Source organism: Cherax quadricarinatus, chromosome 8 (assembly GCF_038502225.1).
Source record: "Cherax quadricarinatus isolate ZL_2023a chromosome 8, ASM3850222v1, whole genome shotgun sequence".
NCBI classification, from domain to species: Eukaryota; Metazoa; Arthropoda; class Malacostraca; order Decapoda; family Parastacidae; genus Cherax; species Cherax quadricarinatus.
In genome coordinates, this window is record NC_091299.1 from 10,095,297 (window position 1) to 10,116,702 (window position 21,406).

Consider the following 21,406-nt stretch of genomic DNA (forward strand, 5'->3'; position numbering starts at 1 on the left):
CTACCTTCCATCCTAAATTTATACACCTTGTTTGTCAACCTATTGTTCTCCATCTTTCCTACATGTCCAGACCACCTCATCTCATCCTTCTGATACTCATTTTCCTTATTTAATTAGTATAAAAGTTCTTCCTACCTCACTTGGTTTTGCTTTAGTTTTGTCAGTCTGTCCATGAATCACTTTTTTTTTTTTTTTTTTTTTTTTTTTTTTTTTTTTTTTTTTTTTTTTTTTTTTTTTTTTTTTTTTTTTTTTGCTAGGGTGTGTGCACTCTTCGTGAATATCAGCTTCATGAAGGTCAATCCAGATGGCCTTGTATCTGACTTAAGCTGTGTTACACACAGTTTAGATAATTGAGCAACCATGATATGTATATTTATGTACTGTGTGAGAAATGCTTACATGACAAATGTACAACAGGATAAATATTTTTTATGTTGTTGTGTATCTTTATACGTATATGCTTCTAAACTGTTGTATTCTGAGCACCTCTGCAAAAGCAGTGATAATGTGTGAGTGTGGTGAAAGTGTTGAATGATGATGAAAGTATTTTCTTTTTGGGGATTTTCTTTCTTTTTTGGGTCACCCTGCCTCGGTGGGAGACGACCGACTTGTTGAGAGAGAAAAAAAAAAAAACTTTCATTTTATTACTAACATTCATTGGTCTTAATCACACTTGTCTGGCTGGCACTGTGGATTACTTGTCTTAATTATTCCTTGGATAGTGAAGACTGGTGTAGAAATTGGGAGATTTTGGGCCTTTCATAAAATAAGTGTTTGTACTAAGAGCTTTATTGCTGCTTCTGTAAATCTCTTGCAAAAGAGATTTGCTGATTGGGTATTGTTTGAGCTGTCATATTGCTGGTGTGTATAAGAGGTAAATGCTTAGTGTTTTCACAAGTATAGTGTATGCAATATTTCAGAGTAATTTTGTATGTTTTTTATTCTTAGTTTTGTGTACAGTTCTCAGAATTTTAGGTAAATTATGCAAAGTTTAGATTGATGAAGAATCTCTCAGGCACTTTCATTCCCCTCTCCTCAGTGTGTGCATACACACACATACACGCATGCACATAAGCACATGCTTGTGTAAGTACATGTTATATACTCGTGTACAGGTTTGTGTGAATAGCAGGCTTAAATTTTAAAGCAATATATAAAGGCCCTCATCAAGATAACCATTAACTTTGTACCTGGTACTTGCTACTTTGATTACTGCTTTTCATTCAAGAAAAATTCTTGGTCATCAACTCTATGTATTCTTATTATTCCTCAACTCTGAAGTACTTGTGTATAAATTAATTGTAAATTTCCTTTTTTTTTTTTATTTATTATAACTTTCATTAATAAATTGTAAGTACTGTATTTCATAGGTTGGTCAGAGGCATGGAGGGTTCCTAAGTATATTTCAACGAGCCTTGTCCCGGGCTTCAGCACACATCTGGTTTGAACGTTCGGAAGCCAAAGATCGCTTTGCAGTAGCAAGAAGATTGAGAGAACATGTTGAAGATCCCGATAAACTTCCTATACTAATATTCCCTGAAGGTACTTGCATCAACAACACATCAGTGATGCAGTTTAAAAAAGGAACTTTTGAAGTCGGTGGTATCATATATCCTGTTGCTATCAAGGTGAGTTTTTTTTTTATTTTAACCCCTTAACTGTGACAGGTCTTAAGTTTTAATTTCCCTTTTTTGGCAAAATTTTAGGGAAAAATTCTTAGTTTGAAAGCACCTTTTTTCTAAACAGAATTAAAAAAAAAAAAATTATTTTATGGTGGTGAAGTTAATAAAATATCACTTGTTGGCAACACTGCCATGAATGTTTTACAGTTAACCCTTTGAGGGTCGACAGGCCCTCTCCGAGACTTGTTCTCAGGGTCGGCCAAATTTAAAAAAAAAAAAATTATCTTATGAAAAGATAGAGAATCTTTTCCCGATCATAATGACACCAAAAGTTTTAAATTTGATGGAAAACTTGGAGAAATATGCTCTTGCGAATTTAGCAGTCTCGGCGATGTTTACGCATCGGCGATTTTGCCCACTTTGAGCCCCATTTTCGGCCAATTCCACTGTACTAGTCAACAAAAAACATGGATACTTCACTAGAACTCCATTTTTTTCTATCGAATGAGTGCAAGAAACCACCCATTTATCAGTTTCAACTATCCAGTACAGTGGTCAGAATTTAGCAATTTTGCCAATTTCACACAAATTTCAAAAGATGCCAATTTATGAATAGGGTCCAGAATAAACAAGAAGGACATTCCTGGCACTAAAATGACATTTCCTCTGTTCATTAGTCACGTCTCAAGGCCCCTCTTGCATTCTTTTGCTTTCCACTTTGAATTTTTCTCATAAAAAATAGAAGATTTACTGTTATGCAGACTACTGCATTAGTGTAAAAAATGGTATAAATAATATTGACGCACTTGCGAAAGAATATTAGACTTGCCAGTTGACGTGTATTGGACACACAGCATGATTTGTTTACTTTTGAACTTTGGTAAAAATCGAACATTTCTGCTACTTTGAGCTCAATTTCAAGGTACTTTTCATTATAAAACCAGTCAAAATCATCTCTATTTCTGTAGTATGTCTTCCATTCTATAAAATGAGACCAAGAAAACTAAAATACAACAATAAATACCATGCAAAAATACAGTGCAAAGTCGCTGTTTTATTCCAAAAAAACGGTCAAAGTTTTTTTTTTTCTCATTATGCACTGTGTGCTGCAGGATTTTTTTTATACTGCACACACTGACCACATAGACCCATTCTTTCATATGTAGGCCTACCAGCTTTCTCCCACTAGATTTGAGGGCGCTAGAATTTAGGCGCACTAGTACGTCAAAAACCCTGGGTCGTAAGCCGTACTAGTACGGCCGAAACCCTTTGACTGTCGCGGCCGTATATATACGTCTTACGAGGTACTGTGTTTGACGTATATATACTCATAAATTCTAGCAGCTTCAAATCAAGCAGGAGAAAGCTGGTAGGCCCACGTGTGAGAGAATGGGTCTGTGTGGTCAGTGTGCACCATATAAAAAAAATCCTGGAGCACACAGTGCATAATGAGAAAAAAAAACTGACCGTTTTTTTTAATTAAAATGCCGACTTTGTGGTCTATTTTCGTATAGTATTTGTGGTTGTATTCTCGTTTTCTTGGTCTCATTTGATAGAATGGAAAACATATTATAGAAATAGAGGTGATTTTGATTGATTTTACTATAAAAAGAGCCTAGAAATGGAGCTCAAATTAGGGGAAATGTTTGATTTTTGCCAATGTTCAAAAGTAAACAAATGATGCCATTGTCCAATAAATGTCATGTAGTCATGAATGAGTTGATGTTATTTATACAATTATTACAGTATTTCAGTAGTCTGCATAATAGTAAGTCTTCTATTTTTTGTTTGAATAAAAATTCAAAATGGAAAGCAAGAGCAATATCATAGGGGCCTGGAGACATGACTGATGAACAAAGAAAATGTTATTGTAGAGCCAGGAATGTCTGCATTGTTCATTCTGTACCTTATTTTGAAATTGTCATATTTTTTAGTTTTCGTGAAATTGGCCAAATTTCTGACCACATTATTAGGTAGTTGAAATCGGTAAATGGGCAGTTTCTTGTACTCAATCGATAGAAAAAAAGGGAGTTCTAAAGAAATGGCTATGAGTTTGGTCGACTGGAACAATGGAATTAGCCGAAAATAGGGCTCAAAGTGGGCGAAATCGCCGATTTGTAAACAGCGCCGAGGTTGCTAACTTCGCGAGAGCATAATTCCGTCAGTTTTCCATCAAATTTCGTTTTTTTGGTGTCTTTACAATCGGGAAAAGATTCTCTATCATTTCATAAGAAAAAATAATTTTTTTTTTTTTAAATTTTGCGACACCAGGAGACACCTCAGGATTGGGGGTTGCGACAGTCAAAGGGTTAATTGATAAATAACTAATGACTTGAATGACTAATGACTTTGAATGACTTCGAGAGTGTGTAAATTTGTAGTGGAGGGAAAGTGAGGTAGGGGGTCGGCCTAGGAAAGGTTGGAGGGAGGGGATAAAGGAGGTTTTGTGTGCAAGGGGCTTAGACTTCCAGCGAGCATGTGTGAGCGTGTTAGATAGGAGTGAATGGAGACAAGTGGTTATTAGGACTTGATGTACTGTTGGAGTGTGAGCAAGGTAAGTCCGGCAGGCTGGACTTGAGTCCTGGAGATGGGAAGTACAGTGCCTGCACTCTGAAGGAGGGGTATTAATGTTGCAGTTTTATAACTGTAGCGCAAGTGTGCATCTGACAAGACAGTGACGGAATGAATGATGAAAGTTCTTTTTCGAGCCACTCTACCTTGGTGGGAAACGGCCAATGTGTTAATAATAAAAAAAAAATAGATGCAAAATTATTATTTCTATCCATTTTTTCAATGTTTAACATTGTGTACACTAATTTGTGATTTTTAAATGTGAGCATTAGCATTTTTTTTTTTTTAAACATGCTGGCCATCTCCCACCAAGGCAGGGTGACCAGAAAAAAAAAACTTTCACCATCATTCACATTGTCAGTCTTGCCAGAGGCACACAAATACGATAGCTCAGATGTCCTTCCAAACAGCAGATTTTCCAATCTCATCCTTTAGAGTGCAGGCATTGTACTTCTCACCTTCAAGACTAAGTCCAGCTAGCTGGTTTCCCTGAATTCCTTTCCACAATATTACCTTACTCACACTCCAACAGTTTGTCAGGTTCCACAAACAATTTGTGTCCACTCCTATCTAACATGCTCACACATGCCTGCTGCATGTCCAAGACCCTTGCACACAACCTCTTTTACCTTCTCCCTCCATCCTTTCCTAGGATGACCCCTACCTCACCTTCCCTCCACTACAGACTTATACACCATCCAAGTCATCCCATTTTGCTCCATTCTCTGTAAATGACCAAACCACCTCAACAACCCCTCAGCTCTCTGGATAATACTTTTAGTAACTCCACACCTCATAATCTCCAAGCTATGAATTCTCTGCATAATATTTATGCCACACATTGCCTTAGACACTACATCTCCACTGCCTGCAACATTCATTTTAATTTTAATTTTAAGTTAATTTTAAGCCTGCCCATAATGCTCTGCATACAAGGGGCTTTTGGCATGTACACCAACTACTATAATTCCTTGTACAACTATGTATCATGTCCAAATAAACTATGAATATATAAATATGAATATATTCACAACCCATGCTTCACACACACATCAGTGTTGGTAGCACTATACACTCATACATTTCCCTCTTTGCCTCCATAGATAATCTGTCTTCACAGATACCTCAGTGCACCACCCATCTTTTTTCTTCATTATTTCTATAGTTGACCTCTTCTTTCATATATTCATCCACCGACACATCCACTTCCAGATATCTGAGCACATTCACTTCCTCCATACTCCCTCCCTCCAATCTGATATCCAATTTTTCATTACCTAACTCATTTGAAACCCTCATCACCTTATGCTCATCTATATTCATTCTCAATTTCCTTCCCATATACACCTTCCCAAACTCGTTGACTAACTTTTGCAACTTCTCGGTATCTCCCAAAAGCACAGTATCAGCAGCAAAAAGCAGCTGTGCCATCTCCCATTTTGTATTAGATTCTGCATATTTTAGTCCCATCCAACACCCTAGCATTCACTTACAGCAGGCATGTTGGATAGGAGTGAATGATGATAAATGGTTTTTGGGACTTGATGAACTGTTGGAGTGTGAGCAAGGTAATATTTTGTGAAGGAATTCAGGGAAACTGGTTAGCCAGACTTGAGTCCTGGAGGTGGGAAATACAATGCCTGCACTCTAAATGAGGGGTAGGGATATTTTCTGTTTAGAGGGACATCTTAACTGTCGTATCTGTGCCCCTCTGGCAAGACGGGGATAGTGTGAATGATGGTGAAAGTTTTTTTCTGGTCACCCTGCCACTGTAGGAGAATGACTGCTGTACTGAGAAAAGAATTACATTAGTCTTCAGGGCACACAGGTGTTATCAGCACATAAAAAGAGCACTATGTAAATTTAACCTAAGATAACCCAAGAAAGTCAGTGTGATATATTGTCCCATATTGTTAGGTATTTTGGTTGAAATCCACTGTTTTCATCAAACTGTAATAAATTTAGAACAAGTTATTCTCTTATATGGGTGTGAAGTATGGGTGGTGAATGTTGAAACAAGGAGATAGCTGGAGGCAGTGGAGATGTGTCTGAAGGCAATGTGTGTTGTGAATATTATGTAGAGAACCTGTATCTTTGAGATTAGAAGGTGCAGTGTTACTAAAAGTATTATCCAGAGGGCTGAGGAGGGGTTGTTGAGGTGGTTTAGTCATTTGGAGAGAATGGAGAAAAATTAGGATGACTTGAAAAGTGAATAAATTTGTAGTGGAAGGAAGGCAGGGTAGGGGTCATCCTATGAAAGGAGTTAAATGGGAGTGAGTGGAGACAAATCGTTTTTGGAACCTGACAGGCTGTTGGAGTGTGAGCAAGGTAATATTTTTGTGATGGGATTCTTAGAAACTGGTTAGCTGGACTTGAGTCAAGGCAGTGGAAGTATAATACCTGCACTCTAAAGGAGGGGTTTGGGATATTTACAGTTTGGAGGGACTTCTGAACTGTCATATCTGTGCCCCTCGGGCAACACAGTGATAGTGCGAATTATAGTGAGTTTCTTTTTCGGGTTACACTGCCTCAGTGGGAGATGGCTAGTGTTAAAAAAAAATTCCCTTGCATTTTCAATAAAAATAGAAGAAAGTGAAGTTTGGGTCCTGCTGTGGTGGCCCTTAACAACCCCTTTCCTGTAATAATGTTGGTAGAATTACCGACAATGTGTAAAGTAAAAGGACACAAGTGCAACTAATGTGACATTTTTATTGTGGCAACGTTTCGCTCTCCAGGAGCTTTGTCAAGCCCCTTTCCTCTCACAAGTCCTTGTTTATCACAAAATGCAAGTGTACCAACTAAAATGATGCACAGGTTTATATGAAGTAGGTATTGTATAATATACTACATTACATCTAGATATCTTTCATTATTTTAACCTTGATTATGCAAAGGAAGCTGAGAATATATAAACACTGGTGGGAATTGCAAGTCATTTGTTTTCATGGCATATATGTACAGTATCCACAAGGTACTGTATTCATATATTTCATTACCTCATTATAACACTGATTATTCAAATGGAAGGAAAGCAAATGATATACAAATCTTGGAATCCTCTCAGTTTGTATATACAAAAAAACATTGACTCCAGTATCTTCACATTTTAGTACTGATGCAAAGGATATGAAAACACTGCATGTATTAACCGACATACAGGAAATGGCAAATTTAATCGCATTTGTTGGTTTTCCTGAGACTTTTGTGGTGATAAACAATTTGTATATAAATGGGATATACTGTAGTGTGGTACTGTGAACTTCAAATGAAGTTTGCTTACTGTACTTTCCACACTTTAATATCAGTGACTAACACATTCAGCATTTGTGTAAATATAGCTAGGGCAAATGAGTAACTGTTAATGGCACAGCAATATGTAGTTACAGTTACTAGCCCTCTTGTACTGGCTTTTAGCTATTTTTCTCCCGTAATTACACGTCATAAATAAACATCACAGCGTTATGATTGAGAAATTGCCGTACTCGGGAAATTGAAGAAGATGCAGAAGTTTGCAACAACTTACCCAGAGCCAAGGGTTATGTCCTATGAGAGGTTAAGGGAACTTAACCTGATGACACTGGAGGACAGGAGAACTAGGGAGGAGTATAATAACAATGTACAAAATACTGGGAGAAATTGACAAGTTGGCAAGAAACAGAATGTTTCAGAGATGGGAAACGTGAACAATAGGGCACTAGGAATTGAAAACTCAGACGAGTCATAGGGATTTTAGGAAATATTTCGTCAGCCTTAGAGTTTCAGGAAGTGGAAAAATCTGGAGAGTGGAGTGGTAGAGGCAGGATTCATACATAGCTTTAAAGAGGTACAATAGGGTTGTTGAAGCTGGGTGAGAGTGGACTTACTGGCCATTGAAAAGGTGGGTCCAGAAGCTGTGGTTTGACCCCTGCAAGCACATACAGATGAATACTAGAGTGAGAGATAGGGGAGGGAGTGTAAAATAAGTGAAAAGCAGGGACACATGGGCACAGTAAGGGAACACTGCTGGGACAAGTGTAGAAGTCTTCAAGAGGAAACTGGACGAGTATCTTCACTAGGTGCCAGATCAACCAGACTGTGATGGATATGTGGGCTAGCAGGCCACCTGCAGCAACAGCCTGGTTGGCCAGGCAAGCATCAGACAAGCCAGGAGCAAGGCTGGGCTCTGGTAGTGAGAAAACTCTCGGAACTCGTCAAAGGTAAGATGGTGATTGAATGATTGATAGTGAAAGTGTATCTTCTTTTTTGGGTCACCGTACCTTGGTGGAAGATAGCCCATCTGTTAAAATTTTAATAATGATAATAATCTATAGCAAAGTATGCTGTATTGCTTTGCATTTTCTAAGCATGTTACAGGGATGCTACTGTATACATTTTTACTGTAAAAACATTTCCTTTATTTCTGTGCCCTCTGCAACACACTGCATGTGTTACTTGCCTTAAAATATTTCTTAAAAATTAGTGCAATTGGTAAAATTTTGAGGCCCAGATCCAATTAAAAAATTGCTTTTGCAGTGCTTTCTTATATCACCCTCAAATGAGAGTATTTGTGATAAGTTAAAAAAAAAAAAAATGCCTTAACCCTTAAACTGTCCAAACATAGATCTGCCTTAACATGCGTAGTGCTCTGATTATAGATCTACGGGTTTTTATTTTTACATAAAGCATGTAAAATCGGACGTAGACCTATGTCCGGAGCGGTACGCACAGGGTAGATCTACACTTGGACAGTTTAAGGGTTAAACAAGCATCTGATAAATGGGTCTAAATTATTTACAGTATCAGTAGTTATGATATGAAGCCTAGGCTTCTCATGCAGCACTGCCAGAGTACAACTTGAGATATTTCATTTCTGGAAAAAGTATTGTAATATGTAGCTCATGTCATTTCAGTATGATCCCAGATTTGGGGATGCATTCTGGAATTCTTCCAAGGATTCGATGGTCAGCTACATCTACATGATGATGACATCCTGGGCCATTGTGTGTGATGTTTGGTATCTGCCGCCAATGACAAAAAGGGAAGATGAAAGTTCAATCGACTTCGCTAATCGTGTTAAAGCTAATATTGCTCGCCAGGGAGGTCTTGTTGACCTAGTATGGTAAGCATATTTTTGTTCCATACAAATTTTTTTTTGAATTTACATACTGGTAAAGATATCTGTTAAATTTGAAATCTTTATTACATTTGGCAGAGAATAAAGTACAGCCTCTCTTCACTTACTGACGGAGTTCTGTTCCTAAGACCATGTCGGTAAACGAATTCATCGCTAACTGAGGAGCATACTACATGTATAATGGTAGTGGATTTGTAATAATAATATCTTTATTTCTACAAGTACATGTACAAGGTATACTGGCCTAGCTGACATCAGTGACGTACTACTATATAGAAAGCTGCTTGTTATGCAGAGCATTTTGGGCAAATTAGGTCAGTTTTGTTCCAGGATGCAACCCACACCAGTCGACTAACACCCAGGTACCCATTTTATACTGATGGGTGAACAGGAACAGCAGGTGTCTTGTGGAAACACTTCCTAATGTTTTCCAGCTGTACCGGAGATTCGAACTCCTGCCCTCAGTGTGCGAGCTGAGTGCGCTAGCGATTGAGCCATCTTTGATATTGTTTTAATGTCCTCTGATATACCTTTGAAGAATTTCGCGAGTATATCTACTCTCTGAGCCCGGCCATGGGCTCGTCTGGTGCTCGCCTGGTCAACCAGGCTGTTGCTGCTGGAGGCCTGCTGCCCCACATATCCATCACAGCCTGGTTGATCTGGCACCTGGTGAAGATACTTTGCACCATTTGTAACAGTTTTGTTATATTTTTAAATGTGTATACAGTAGTGTACTGTACAGTGGACCCCCGCATAGCGACCTTAATCCGTGCAAGAGGGCTGGCTGTTATGCGAAATGTTCGCTATGTGAATGAATTTTCCCCATAAGAAATAATGGAAATCAAATTAATCCGTGCAAGACACCCAAAAGTTTGAAAAAAAAAATTTTACCACATGAAATATACATTTTCCTACACACAAAGAGAAGGATACATGCACAATAGTAGAGTAGTACATGCACAATATATATTGTGCATGTACTACTCTACTAAATGAAGAATAAATGACACTTACCTTTATTGAAGATGCAGCAATGACTGATGAGACACTGTGTCCTGGGAGTGCCTTTTCTTCCTGAGTACTGTAGGTCCTGTTTGGCATTTTCTTCCAGAACAGGCCTTATCACACTGTGTATGCCACTACGATTCTTAAATCTCTCAAACCAACCTTTGCTGGCTCTAAATTCACCAATATGAGCACTAGTTCCAGGCATTTTCCCTGTTCACCTGGGTGTTAGTCGACTGGTGTGGGTTGCATCCTGGGAGACAAGATTAAGGACCCCAATGGAAATAAGTTAGACAGTCTTCGATGACACTGACTTTTTTGGGCTATCCTGGGTGGCAAATCCTCTGGGGTTAATTGTTTCTTGGTATTCTCAATAAGCCACACCAACAACGGTGCTACAGCAGCAGCAGCTGACGATGTTACAGCAGCAGCAGACGATGCTACAGCAGCAGCAGCAGCAGACGATGCTACAGCAGCAACAGACGATGCTACAGCAGCAACAGACGATGCTACAGCAGCAGCAGACGATGCTACAGCAGCAACTGACGATGTTACAGCAGCAGCAGACGATGCTACAGCAGCAGCAGCAGCAGACGATGCTACAGCAGCAGCAGCAGCTGACGGTGGTACAGCAGCAACAGACGATGCTACAGCAGCAACAGACGATGCTACAGCAGCAGCAGACGATGCTACAGCAGCAGCAGATGATGCTACAGCAGCAGCAGACGGTACTACAGCAGCAGGAGCAGCTGACGGTGGTACAGCAGCAGCAGCTGACAGTGCAGCAGCAGCTGACGGTGATACAGCAGCAGCAGCAGCTGTACCACCAATAGTAGCAATGGTTGATTGGGGTTTATTATACAACCTGGCCAGCTCGGAGACACGCACTCCACTTTCATACTTATCAATGATCTTTTTCTTCATCTCCATAGTAATTCTCACCCTTATTGCTGTAGGGTTGGCACTAGAAGCTTTCTTGGGGCCCATGGTCACTTATTTTCCAGAAAAAAATCACCAAAAACACTGTAATAATACAAAATGTTCCGATTGTATGCTTGGATGTTACCGCGGAGGCTGGCTGGTAAACAATGCCACCCGCGGAACATGTGAGCATGGCTCAGGCCGCACATTGGACGCGTCTCGGACGAAGGCCGCTGAGCGGGTTTTTGGGCGCTATGCGGGGCAAAATTTTAGCGATCAAAGCGTCTGCTATGCGGATTGTCCGCTATGCAAGGCGTCCGTTATGCGGGGGTCCACTGTATATTGTAATAAACAGAATAGAGGGAATCAGCTCTAATATACATTATTTAGGTATGCTTACTGGTCAGAGAGCCCGTCATAAGTCCGAGTTGTTGATAAACGAGTACGCTGCTAAGTGAGGAGAGGCTGTATTAACTGTTTTCACCACATTGTGCAACACCCAATTGGTTCTTAACGCACATCATTTCTGGATGAAAAAATGTAACTGCTCATCTTAGATCTTGTGTTACTTTTCTTATAAGAAAAGATCATATAGTTTCTCTATTTGGAATTTATTTTCCTTAAATATATAATTAGATAAAATTTTGTTGATTTTTTGGTAATGTATGAAAGTATTTTGACCTAGGTATGTTAAATGTAGCCAGAAGTATTTTTAACATAAAATTCTTGCATTGTAACATAATCGCTTAATTTTTATTTATAAAAATTCATATTTTAAGACATTTTCAGTGATTCATGGTTTTTATTGCATGTGCATTGTGGGTAAAAAAAAAATTGTACAACTTTTATGTATCAGATTCTTCCATCTGCATTGCTACCTACCAAGATCATGCTCACAAAAATAATTAATTGTACTTAGTAGTATTCCATCATACTTCTTAGGTGAACTGATTAGTAGTTTCACTATTCTAAATACTGTATATATTACATGTATATGCAACGACTGTTATGTCAGTTATCCATGTGTTATAGTATCCATTTCTCACATGTATGGCCATTTCCCACCAAGATAGGATTATTTTATCGCATTAATTTCGTATAGGCACATGCAGCACCTAGGCAGCCTCATTGTTGAGACGTTTTGCCAGTCATTGGCTTTTTCAGTTACTAGAAACAGTGGAAGAAGTAAAGCAATTTTAAGATGTTTGGCCTTGATAGGTGTTTAGTCCATTAACTTTAATGAATAATATTCATTAAGCTACGGGACTGTACACTTTTCAAAGTTGCTGGACGTTCATAAACACAATACAGCCTCTCCTCACTTAGCGACGTACTCATTTATGAACCACTCGGACTTACGACCAGCTCTCCAACCAGTATGTAAATTTCCTCTATTCTGTTTATTACAGTATACAGTACACTACTGTATAAACATTTAAAAATATAGTAGAAATGTTATAATTGGGGGCTCTGGTGGCCTGGTGGTTAACGCTCTTGCTTCACACGGTGAGGGCTTGGGTTCGATTCCCAGCCAGAGTAGAAACATTGGACGTGTTTCTTTCCACCTGTTGTCTATGTTCCCCATCAGTAAAATGGGTACCTGGGTGTTAGTCGACTGGTGTGGGTCGCATCCTGGGACACTGACCTAAGGAGGCCTGGTCACAGACCGGGCTGTGGGGGCGTTGACCCCCGGAACTCTCTCCAGGTAAACTCCAGGTGCAAAGGTGACTAAAAAATATCTAAAGATGGTTGACAAACTCACTACCAGTATAGTATGCTCCTCGCTTAACGACCAATTCGCTTACCAACCTACTCTTGGGAACAGAGCCCCATTGTTAAGTGAAGAGAGGCTGTACTTTTTCTTCTGACTCCAGTAATCATTCTCTAGTGAATTGAAAAATGCTGCTGGTTGGTGAAGTCTTATCAATAAAGATATCCAGGTGTTGTATATGTTCTGTTCGTCAGGACTTTTTTGTTATAAAAATGTAACTGATAAAAATAAATAAAGGTAGGGAAGTTTTCATTGCATTTATAGATTTAGAAAAGTCGTACGATAGTGGATGGGGGAGTAATGTGCCAGATGTTGCAAGTATGTATATGGAATAGGTAGTAAGTTACTAAATGCTGGAAAGTTTTTATGAGGATAGACTCAGGTTAGGGTGTGTAGAAGAAAGGGAGATTACTTCCCAGTAAAAGTAGGTATTACACAGGGATGTGTAATGTCACCATAGTTGTTTAATATATTTATTGATGGGGTTGTAAAAGAAGTAAATGCTAGGGTGTTGGGGAGAGGGGTGAGATTAAATTATGAGGAATCAAGTACAAAATGGGAGCTGACAGTTACTTTTTGCTGATGATACTGTGTTTATGGGAGATTCTAAAGAAAAGTTGCAAAGGTTAGTGGATGACTTCGGGATTGTTTGTAAAGGTAGAAAGTTGAAAGTGAGTAACATAAATAACAAAAAAAGGCACAATACTGTGACTGGAACGATACACAAATAACCCGCACATAAAAGAGAGAAGCTTACGATGACGTTTCGGTCCGACTTTGGCTAGTGTGACTTTGTAAATGGTCCAAGTCGGACCGAAACGTCGTCGTAAGCTTCTCTCTTTTATGTGCAGGTTATTTGTGTATTGAAAGTGAGAATACATAAGAGTAAGGTGATGAGGGTATCAAATGATTTAGATGAAGAAAAATTGAATATCACATTGGAGAGAGAGAGTATGGAAGAAGTCAATGTTTTCAGATACATTGGGCCCTCAGTTAACGATGCCATTGGATAGTGATGTGTTTTTGCATCAAAATACGTATTGGCTCGGCTAACGATAAAAAAACTCTGCTAAGGACATTCGTCCAGAACGTGTCCATGCGGCCTGGGCCGCCCGCCCACTATGTACAGCCAGTGTGCCATTGTTTACAAGCCAGGGCGGACAATTCCACGTGTACATGCGATACATTTTGTATTATTCCATTATTTTTAGTGCTTGTAACTGCTAAATAAGCCACCATGGGCCCAAAAAAAGCTTCTAGTGCCAACCCTGTGGAAAAAAGGGTGAAAAATACTATTGAATTGAAGAAGGAGATAATCACAAAGTACGAAAGTGAAGTGCGTGCTTCCAAGCTGGCCAGGTTGTATAACAAACCCCCAATCAACCAACAAAAAGGCATTCAAGGAAGCTGTTGTTGCAAACGGTGCAAATGTGCTTATAAAACAGAGATCACAAGTATTCAGATGTGGAGAGATTGTTATTGGTGTGGATCAGTGACAAACAATTATCAGGAGATAGTGTTTCACAGTCAATCATATGTGAAAAGGCAAGGCAGTTGCATGATGATCTAATTAAGAAAATGCCAGCAACTAGTGGTGATGTTAGTGAATTTAAGGCCAGCAAAGGTTGGTTTGAGAGATTTAAGAATCGTAGTGGCATACTCATCAATAAGTCTTCAATCAAGGTAAGTGTCATTTTATGAATTATTGTTTTTATTCTTCATGTCTCATTGTTTTCTGTATAGGAAAATGCATATTTCATGTGAAAAAAAAAAATTTAATACTTTTGGGTGTCTGGAACAGATTAATTGGATTTCCATTATTTCTTATGGGGAAAATTAAATGGGATAATGATAAAATCGGTTAAGGACAAGCTCTCTGGAACGGATTAATATCATTAACTGAGGGTCCACTGTATTTGGGAGTTGACGTGTCAGTGGATGGGTTTGAAGAATGAGGTTAACGATAAAATTGATGAAGGAAAAAAAGGCGAGTGGTGCGTTGAGGTATATGTGGAGACAAAAAACATTATCTATGGAGGCATAGAAGGGAATGTATGAAAGTATAGTGGTACCAATTCTCTCATATTGTTGTGAAGCTTAGGTTGTAAATGCTGCTGCGCGAGGAGGCGGTTAGAGGCAGCAGAGATGTCCTGTCTAAGGGCAATGTGTGGTGTAAATATTATGCGGAAAATTCAGAGTGTGGAAATTAGAAGGTGTGGAGTTAATAAAAGTATTAGTCAGAGGACTGAAGAGGGGTTGTTGAGGTGGTTTGGTCATTTAGAGAGAGAATGGATCAAAGTAGAATGACGTGGAGAGTGTATAAATCTGTAGGGGAAGGAAAGCAGGGTAGGGGTCATCCTCAAAAAGGTTGGAGGGAGGGGGTAAAGGAGGTTTTGTGGGTGAGGGGCTTGGACTTCCAGCAAGCATGTGTGAGCGTGGTAGATAGGAGTGAATGGAGATGAATGGCTTTTGGGACCTGATGAACTGTTGGAGTGTGAGCAGGGTAATATTTAGTGAAGGGATTCAGGGAAACCGGTTATTTTTATATAGCCGGACTTGAGAACTGGAAATGGGAAGTACAATGCCTACACTTTAACCCTTTCAGGGTCCACAGGCCCTCTCAGAGAGTTGTTCTCAGGGTCCCCCAAATTTCAAAAAAAAAAAAATTATTTTTTCTAATGAAAAGATAGAGAATCTCTTCCCGATCATAATGACACCAAAAGTATGAAATTTGATGGAAAACTTAAGGAATTATGCTCTCGCGAAGTTAGCGGTCTCGACGATGTTTATGCATCGGCGATTTTGCCTACTTTGAGCCCTATTTTTTGGCCAATTCCAATGTACTAGTCGACAAAAATCATAACTATTTCGCTAGAACTCCATTTTTTCTATCGAATGAGTACAAGAAACCACCAATTTACCGATTTCAACTATCCAATACAGTGGTCAGAATTTAGCAATATTGCCAATTTCACACAAATTTCAAAAGATGCCAATTTCCAAATAGGGTCCAGAATAAACAAGGAAGACATTCCTTCCCCTAAATTAACATTTCCTCTGTTCATTAGTCACATCCCCAGGGCCCTCTTACATTTTTTTTGCTTTCCACTTTGCATTTTTATTCTCGCAAAAAAAAATAAGATTTGCTGTTATGCAGACTACTGCATTAGTGTAGAAATGGTGTAAATAATATCGGCACACTTGTGAAAGAATGTTAGACTCGCCAGTTGACGTGTATTGGACACTTAGCATGATTTGTTTACTTTTGAACTTCGGTAAAAATCGAACATTTCTGCTACTTTGAGCTCAATTTCAAGGTACTTTTCATTGTAAAACCAGTCAAAATCATCTCAATTTCTGTAATATGTCTTCCATTCTATACAATGAGACCAGGAAAACTAGAATACAACAATAAATACCATATGAAAATATAGTGCAAGTTCTCTGTTTTAATCCAAAAACACTGTCAAAGTTTTTTTTTTCTCATTACGCACTGCGTGCTGCAGGATTTTTTTTTTATACTGTGCACACTGACCACATAGACCCATTCTTTCATATGTAGGCCTACCAGCTTTCTCTCACTAGATTTGAAGGCGCTAGAATTTATGCATACTAGTACATCATGGACACTGATGCGTAAGCCGTACTAGTACGTCCGAAACCCTGAAAGGGTTAAAGGAAGGGTTTAGGATATTGGCAGTGTGGAGGGATATGTTATATATCTTTATATATTCTTCTAAACTGTTGTATCTGGGTCCCTCTACAAAAAGTGATTATGTATGAGTGAGGTGAAAGTGTTGAATGATGATGAAAGTATTTTCTTTTTGGGGATTTTCTTTTTGCATCACTCTGCCTTGGCAAGAGACGGCCGACTTGTTGGAAAAAAAAAAAAACTATGATTGTAAAGGATATGATGCATTTTTTGTTGTTACTTGAATACTAACTATATTTGAGATGCAGTACTGCAGTATTTAAATCTGGCCACAAGAGAAGTCTCCAGGCAGTGTGGAGGGATATGTTATATATCTTTATATATTCTTCTAAACTGTTGTATCTGGGTCCCTCTACAAAAAGTGATTATGTATGAGTGAGGTGAAAGTGTTGAATGATGATGAAAGTATTTTCTTTTTGGGGATTTTCTTTTTGCATCACTCTGCCTTGGCAAGAGACGGCCGACTTGTTGGAAAAAAAAAAAAACTATGATTGTAAAGGATATGATGCATTTTTTGTTGTTACTTGAATACTAACTATATTTGAGATGCAGTACTGCAGTATTTAAATCTGGCCACAAGAGAAGTCTCCAGGCAGCTTAACATAAGCTGGCAACTTTTATCTGAATATTCATTCCTCCACTTGCTAACAGTCACTAATTGTAATTACCTAGTGTGAGTAAGCAAGGCAGGATGTTGAAAGAGATCAGCATACACTGAGAAAGTTATTTATCGATTATACACCTTTACTTCATTGTTGCTTATTTTTCTCTTAACCCAGACTTCGGTTATCCTCTCCAGATGTCTAAACCATAGGTTGGGGGTTGTAAGAGTGTGTAGGAATGCAGTCTTTCTTCTCTGTTCATAGTAAAATGTATAATTTCATAATCCTTCATCAAGAGCCAGTCTCTACTTTCTAACTCGTTTCTTCCTTCATTTTTGCTGCATATTTTCAGCAAAGTAGAATGAATTACTCATGATTTGTACAGTACAGATGCATTTAATATTCCATTTTAACTAAGGGAATAAAAAAAAAAAATATTCTTCATAGGGATGGTGGACTGAAGAGATCTGCACCAAAGAAGGAATGGAAACAGCAATATCAGCAAGAATTTTCTCGCCGCCTTAAGGTTCAAAATGTTAATTCCGAGAAGAAAGAAGAGAAAACTGAATGACTAGAATATTAGAGTATAGAGAAAAAGTTGTATGAACAAATGAGTGAGTGTATAATTTTGGAAAAGGCTATGAACTAGCAACTAGGTATAGACCATCAAGTTGAAATTAGTTTTTAAGTTCCTTTGTTAAATATACAACTGAAGCAAATGTTTGGGTTATAAAATGGGGTTGATATACCTTAATGTTTAAATGTGAATCTTTGAAGGTTATATGGAAACAATCATTAAACAGTACATGAGAATAATAATTTGATGACTATGTAAATGAAAATTATCATCCTTCATAGAAAGTAAAGTTAAAGTGTATCTCATTTTCTTGTAATGAGAGTTTGTCAAGAAGGGAATTCATGCACCATAGAAAAATAAATTTAAAAATTAATTTTGGAAATGATATTCAGTCAGTTGGAAACACTAGTCTTTAATAAGCTTTATTCACTTTTTCTAAATGGATTTTTAAAAATGATATGTATTGTAGTAAAATTAAATGAGAGTTTATAAATTAAAACCATTTTACATATCTCTGTGCAGCGCTGTATAGCCCTTGTGGCTTAGCGCTTCTTTTTGATTATAATAATAATAATAATACATATCTCTGTAGGACGCTGTCAGTGTTAACAGAAAGAGGCAATGAATACTTGCCTCTCGTGACATGTTTTACGGTACCAAGTCCTATAATGATTGTATTCTGTCATGTTGGTTACTGTGTATAGTGTTGCAAGTGTTACTTCTTTGTACCATGTATTTTGGAAGTGTAATTTGTGATAATTATTACTGGTAGTTGGGTCACTATTTTTAGCATATCTTGTGTTCAGCATTCTGTCCATTATCTTCACAAGAGTTACACAAATTGAATTAATTTATTTCATGGATTTGTATAAAGAAAATGTGTAAACATCCTTTGAATGTTCGCTTGTGCCACACAACATATAAATATGTAAATTGATATGAATTGTGTGCTAGCTTCATTACATGTATATCATAGTACAGGTTGTTTGACTCTTGTGGCCATTTATTCATCGTGTCCAGTGAATACTTTCATTTATTTGATGAATACTAAGATAAACATTTAGCTTAGTGTAATTTATTTTGATACAAGTAAGCATTAGTTACACCAGAGCACTAAATACATTGAGAAGAAACCTAATGTAAACATTCATAAATGTTTACATTGATTTTTTTTAAGTAAAATGACTGTGATATGTGTATGGATTAGCATTTGCATATTTATAATATAATCGTAAATACAACAAAACTGTATTTGCCATATTACTTAAATCATACCCTGATATATCTTAAACATTTTGTAATTCTCAGGGCTGGAGTAATTTTAGTCTTGCCTAATTTTTCTGATGTTTTTCTCTGTCTCCAAATTAGTCAGTTTAGGTTTGAAAATATATAGATCAGGAGACAGGGTTAAGCAACTTCTGACAGTGTATTTTTTCATCCCAAAAACTTAAAATATTGTACATAATACTTCAGGGATTATAGATGCATAAAGACATTGTACTAAGCCTGTAGTTTACTTTATTTCACGAGTGGGAGATGAAATGTGACCAAAAATATACCAGCAGGTAAAGGGCTTTCCATGGGTAAAGTATTTTCTGAATTGGGTAATCAAATGAAACCTACAGATTTATAGCTAGAAGTTTTCCACAATTTAAATATTTTCTGAAATGTGCAGGGTTTTGTCAATGACTCTACTGTAAAATAAAATATTTATTTACACAAACTGAATATGAATAGCCTTATTTGCAGTAGACTTTGTTGTTGTTGCTGCTCCTTTCACAGGAGATTTCTTGATGCTGGTAACCTCTTCAAGGGGGCTCCTTGCAGTGGTGATTTATTTATTATAATCAAAAAGAAGCACTAAACCACAAAGGCTATACAGCGCTGCAGGAAGGAAGCGAGGGTATCAGGTGGCTAAAGGGAGAGAGATGAGTAGGTTATGGAGAACAGCGGGGCAGTGGATAGCAAAAGGGTAGAGGGCAGCAAAAGATTGAGGTAGAAAGGGCTGAGGGAAGTGCAAAAGTTATCAGAGTTTGTGGAGTAAATCAGTCGTTGTCAAGAAGTCAATGAGAGAGTCAGGATTAGAGGAGGGTCCATCAGCAAGAAGGTAAAGAGTAAGAGACTACGTTGGAGGTAAATTCTACATGCTCGTTGATAGAGAGGGCAGTCTAACAGAATGTGGCTAATCGATACTGGAACCTGACACTTCTTACAGAGAGGAACAGGGCGCCTGTCCATGAGATACCCACGAGTAAGGCGAGTGTGGCCAATGCGAAGACGGGAGAGGGTAGTCTCCCAACCTCGACACTGATGACAAGACGGCCAGTTACCTATACTTGGTTTAATAGACTGAAGTTTGTTACCGAGTAGAGTTGACCAACGTTGTTGCCAACAGGTGTGAAGGTGGGTAGCTATTACAGCAAAATAGTCCATAAATGGAACACCTCTATATGAAACTGGTAGGTCATGTACTGCTGACTGCGCAGCAGAGTCTGCCTGTTCATTGCCCTGTACGTCAACATGACCAGGGACCCAACAAAAAACAATACCTTTGTGCTTGGTAGATACGGCGTAGCCAAAGTTGGATACGGAGGACTAGGGGGTGAGGTGTATCAAATTTTCGTATAGCCTGTAGAGCACTAAGGGAGTCTGAGACAACCACAAATGATGACAGGCATAGATGCAATACAGATAAGTGCAGCAAGAATGGCATACAAATCAGCTGTAAAAATGCTAGCCAAGGATAGTAAATGTCCTCGCATAACACTGTCCGGAAACACTGCTGCGAATCCGACGCCATCAGAAGACTTAAAGCCATCTGTGTACACTGCTATGGCATGAGAATGAGCCAGTAAACCAGCAGTCCGGGATAGCAACCTCACATCTGCCCAGCTACCTCGGTGGACAAAAGAGAGGGCGGCCGGATATCCGCCACAAAACATACCTCCTTCGGCCACCACCCCCGGAATCTGAAAGGTGGCTTCCAGAGATACACCCATCGCCCGAAAGACACCCAAAGCTACCCTCCGGGATACAGGAGAGGGATTGGGACATCCCCAGGCGATCCAGATTCCACGGCAAACTACGCCACCGCCAAGAACCTCAACGGAATGGGATGGACCCCGGTACCCTTTCCCCTACCTAGGAACTAGCGCGCCTGTGGGAAAAATCCCAAAGGCCAAAAAGAGGAAGGGCAAAAGGGAGGGGTGGGGAGGAGGAGGAAAGGAAAAAGGGGAGGATGGGATAGGGAAGGGGGGATTGGGGGGTAATTAGGTTCGGTCTGAGGAAGGAGACTGACAGGACTAATTCCTCAGACCAAGAGCCTCTTCAACACGCCAAGGAGCCCCTCTCTAAGAGGTGCAGTGGTGAAGAGGCTCTTGGTCTGAGAAATTGGACCCTTCAGTCTTCTTCCTCCGATCGAACCTAATTACCTCCCCTTCCCTATCCCATCCCTTCCCTTTACTGTTTTCTGCCTTTGAGGTTGTTCCCTTAGGCTTTGTAGTTCCTAGTCC

General features: G+C 38.8%; 1 protein-coding gene across 5 annotated transcripts in view; it reads left to right on the plus strand.

Moving 5' to 3' along the window:
- Gpat4 (Glycerol-3-phosphate acyltransferase 4) overlaps positions 1–19,617 on the plus strand; it is a 188,395-nt gene extending 168,778 nt beyond the window's left edge. For all 5 annotated transcript variants that reach the window (XM_070082848.1, XM_070082850.1, XM_070082851.1 and 2 more), the window contains 3 exons: positions 1,371–1,628; positions 9,083–9,291; positions 17,765–19,617. In XM_070082848.1, coding sequence (XP_069938949.1) covers positions 1,371–1,628; positions 9,083–9,291; positions 17,765–17,888 — 591 coding nt within the window. In that variant the 3' untranslated portion in view covers positions 17,889–19,617. The remainder of the gene's footprint in view (positions 1–1,370; positions 1,629–9,082; positions 9,292–17,764) is intronic.
- Positions 19,618–21,406: the final 1,789 nt, after the last annotated feature.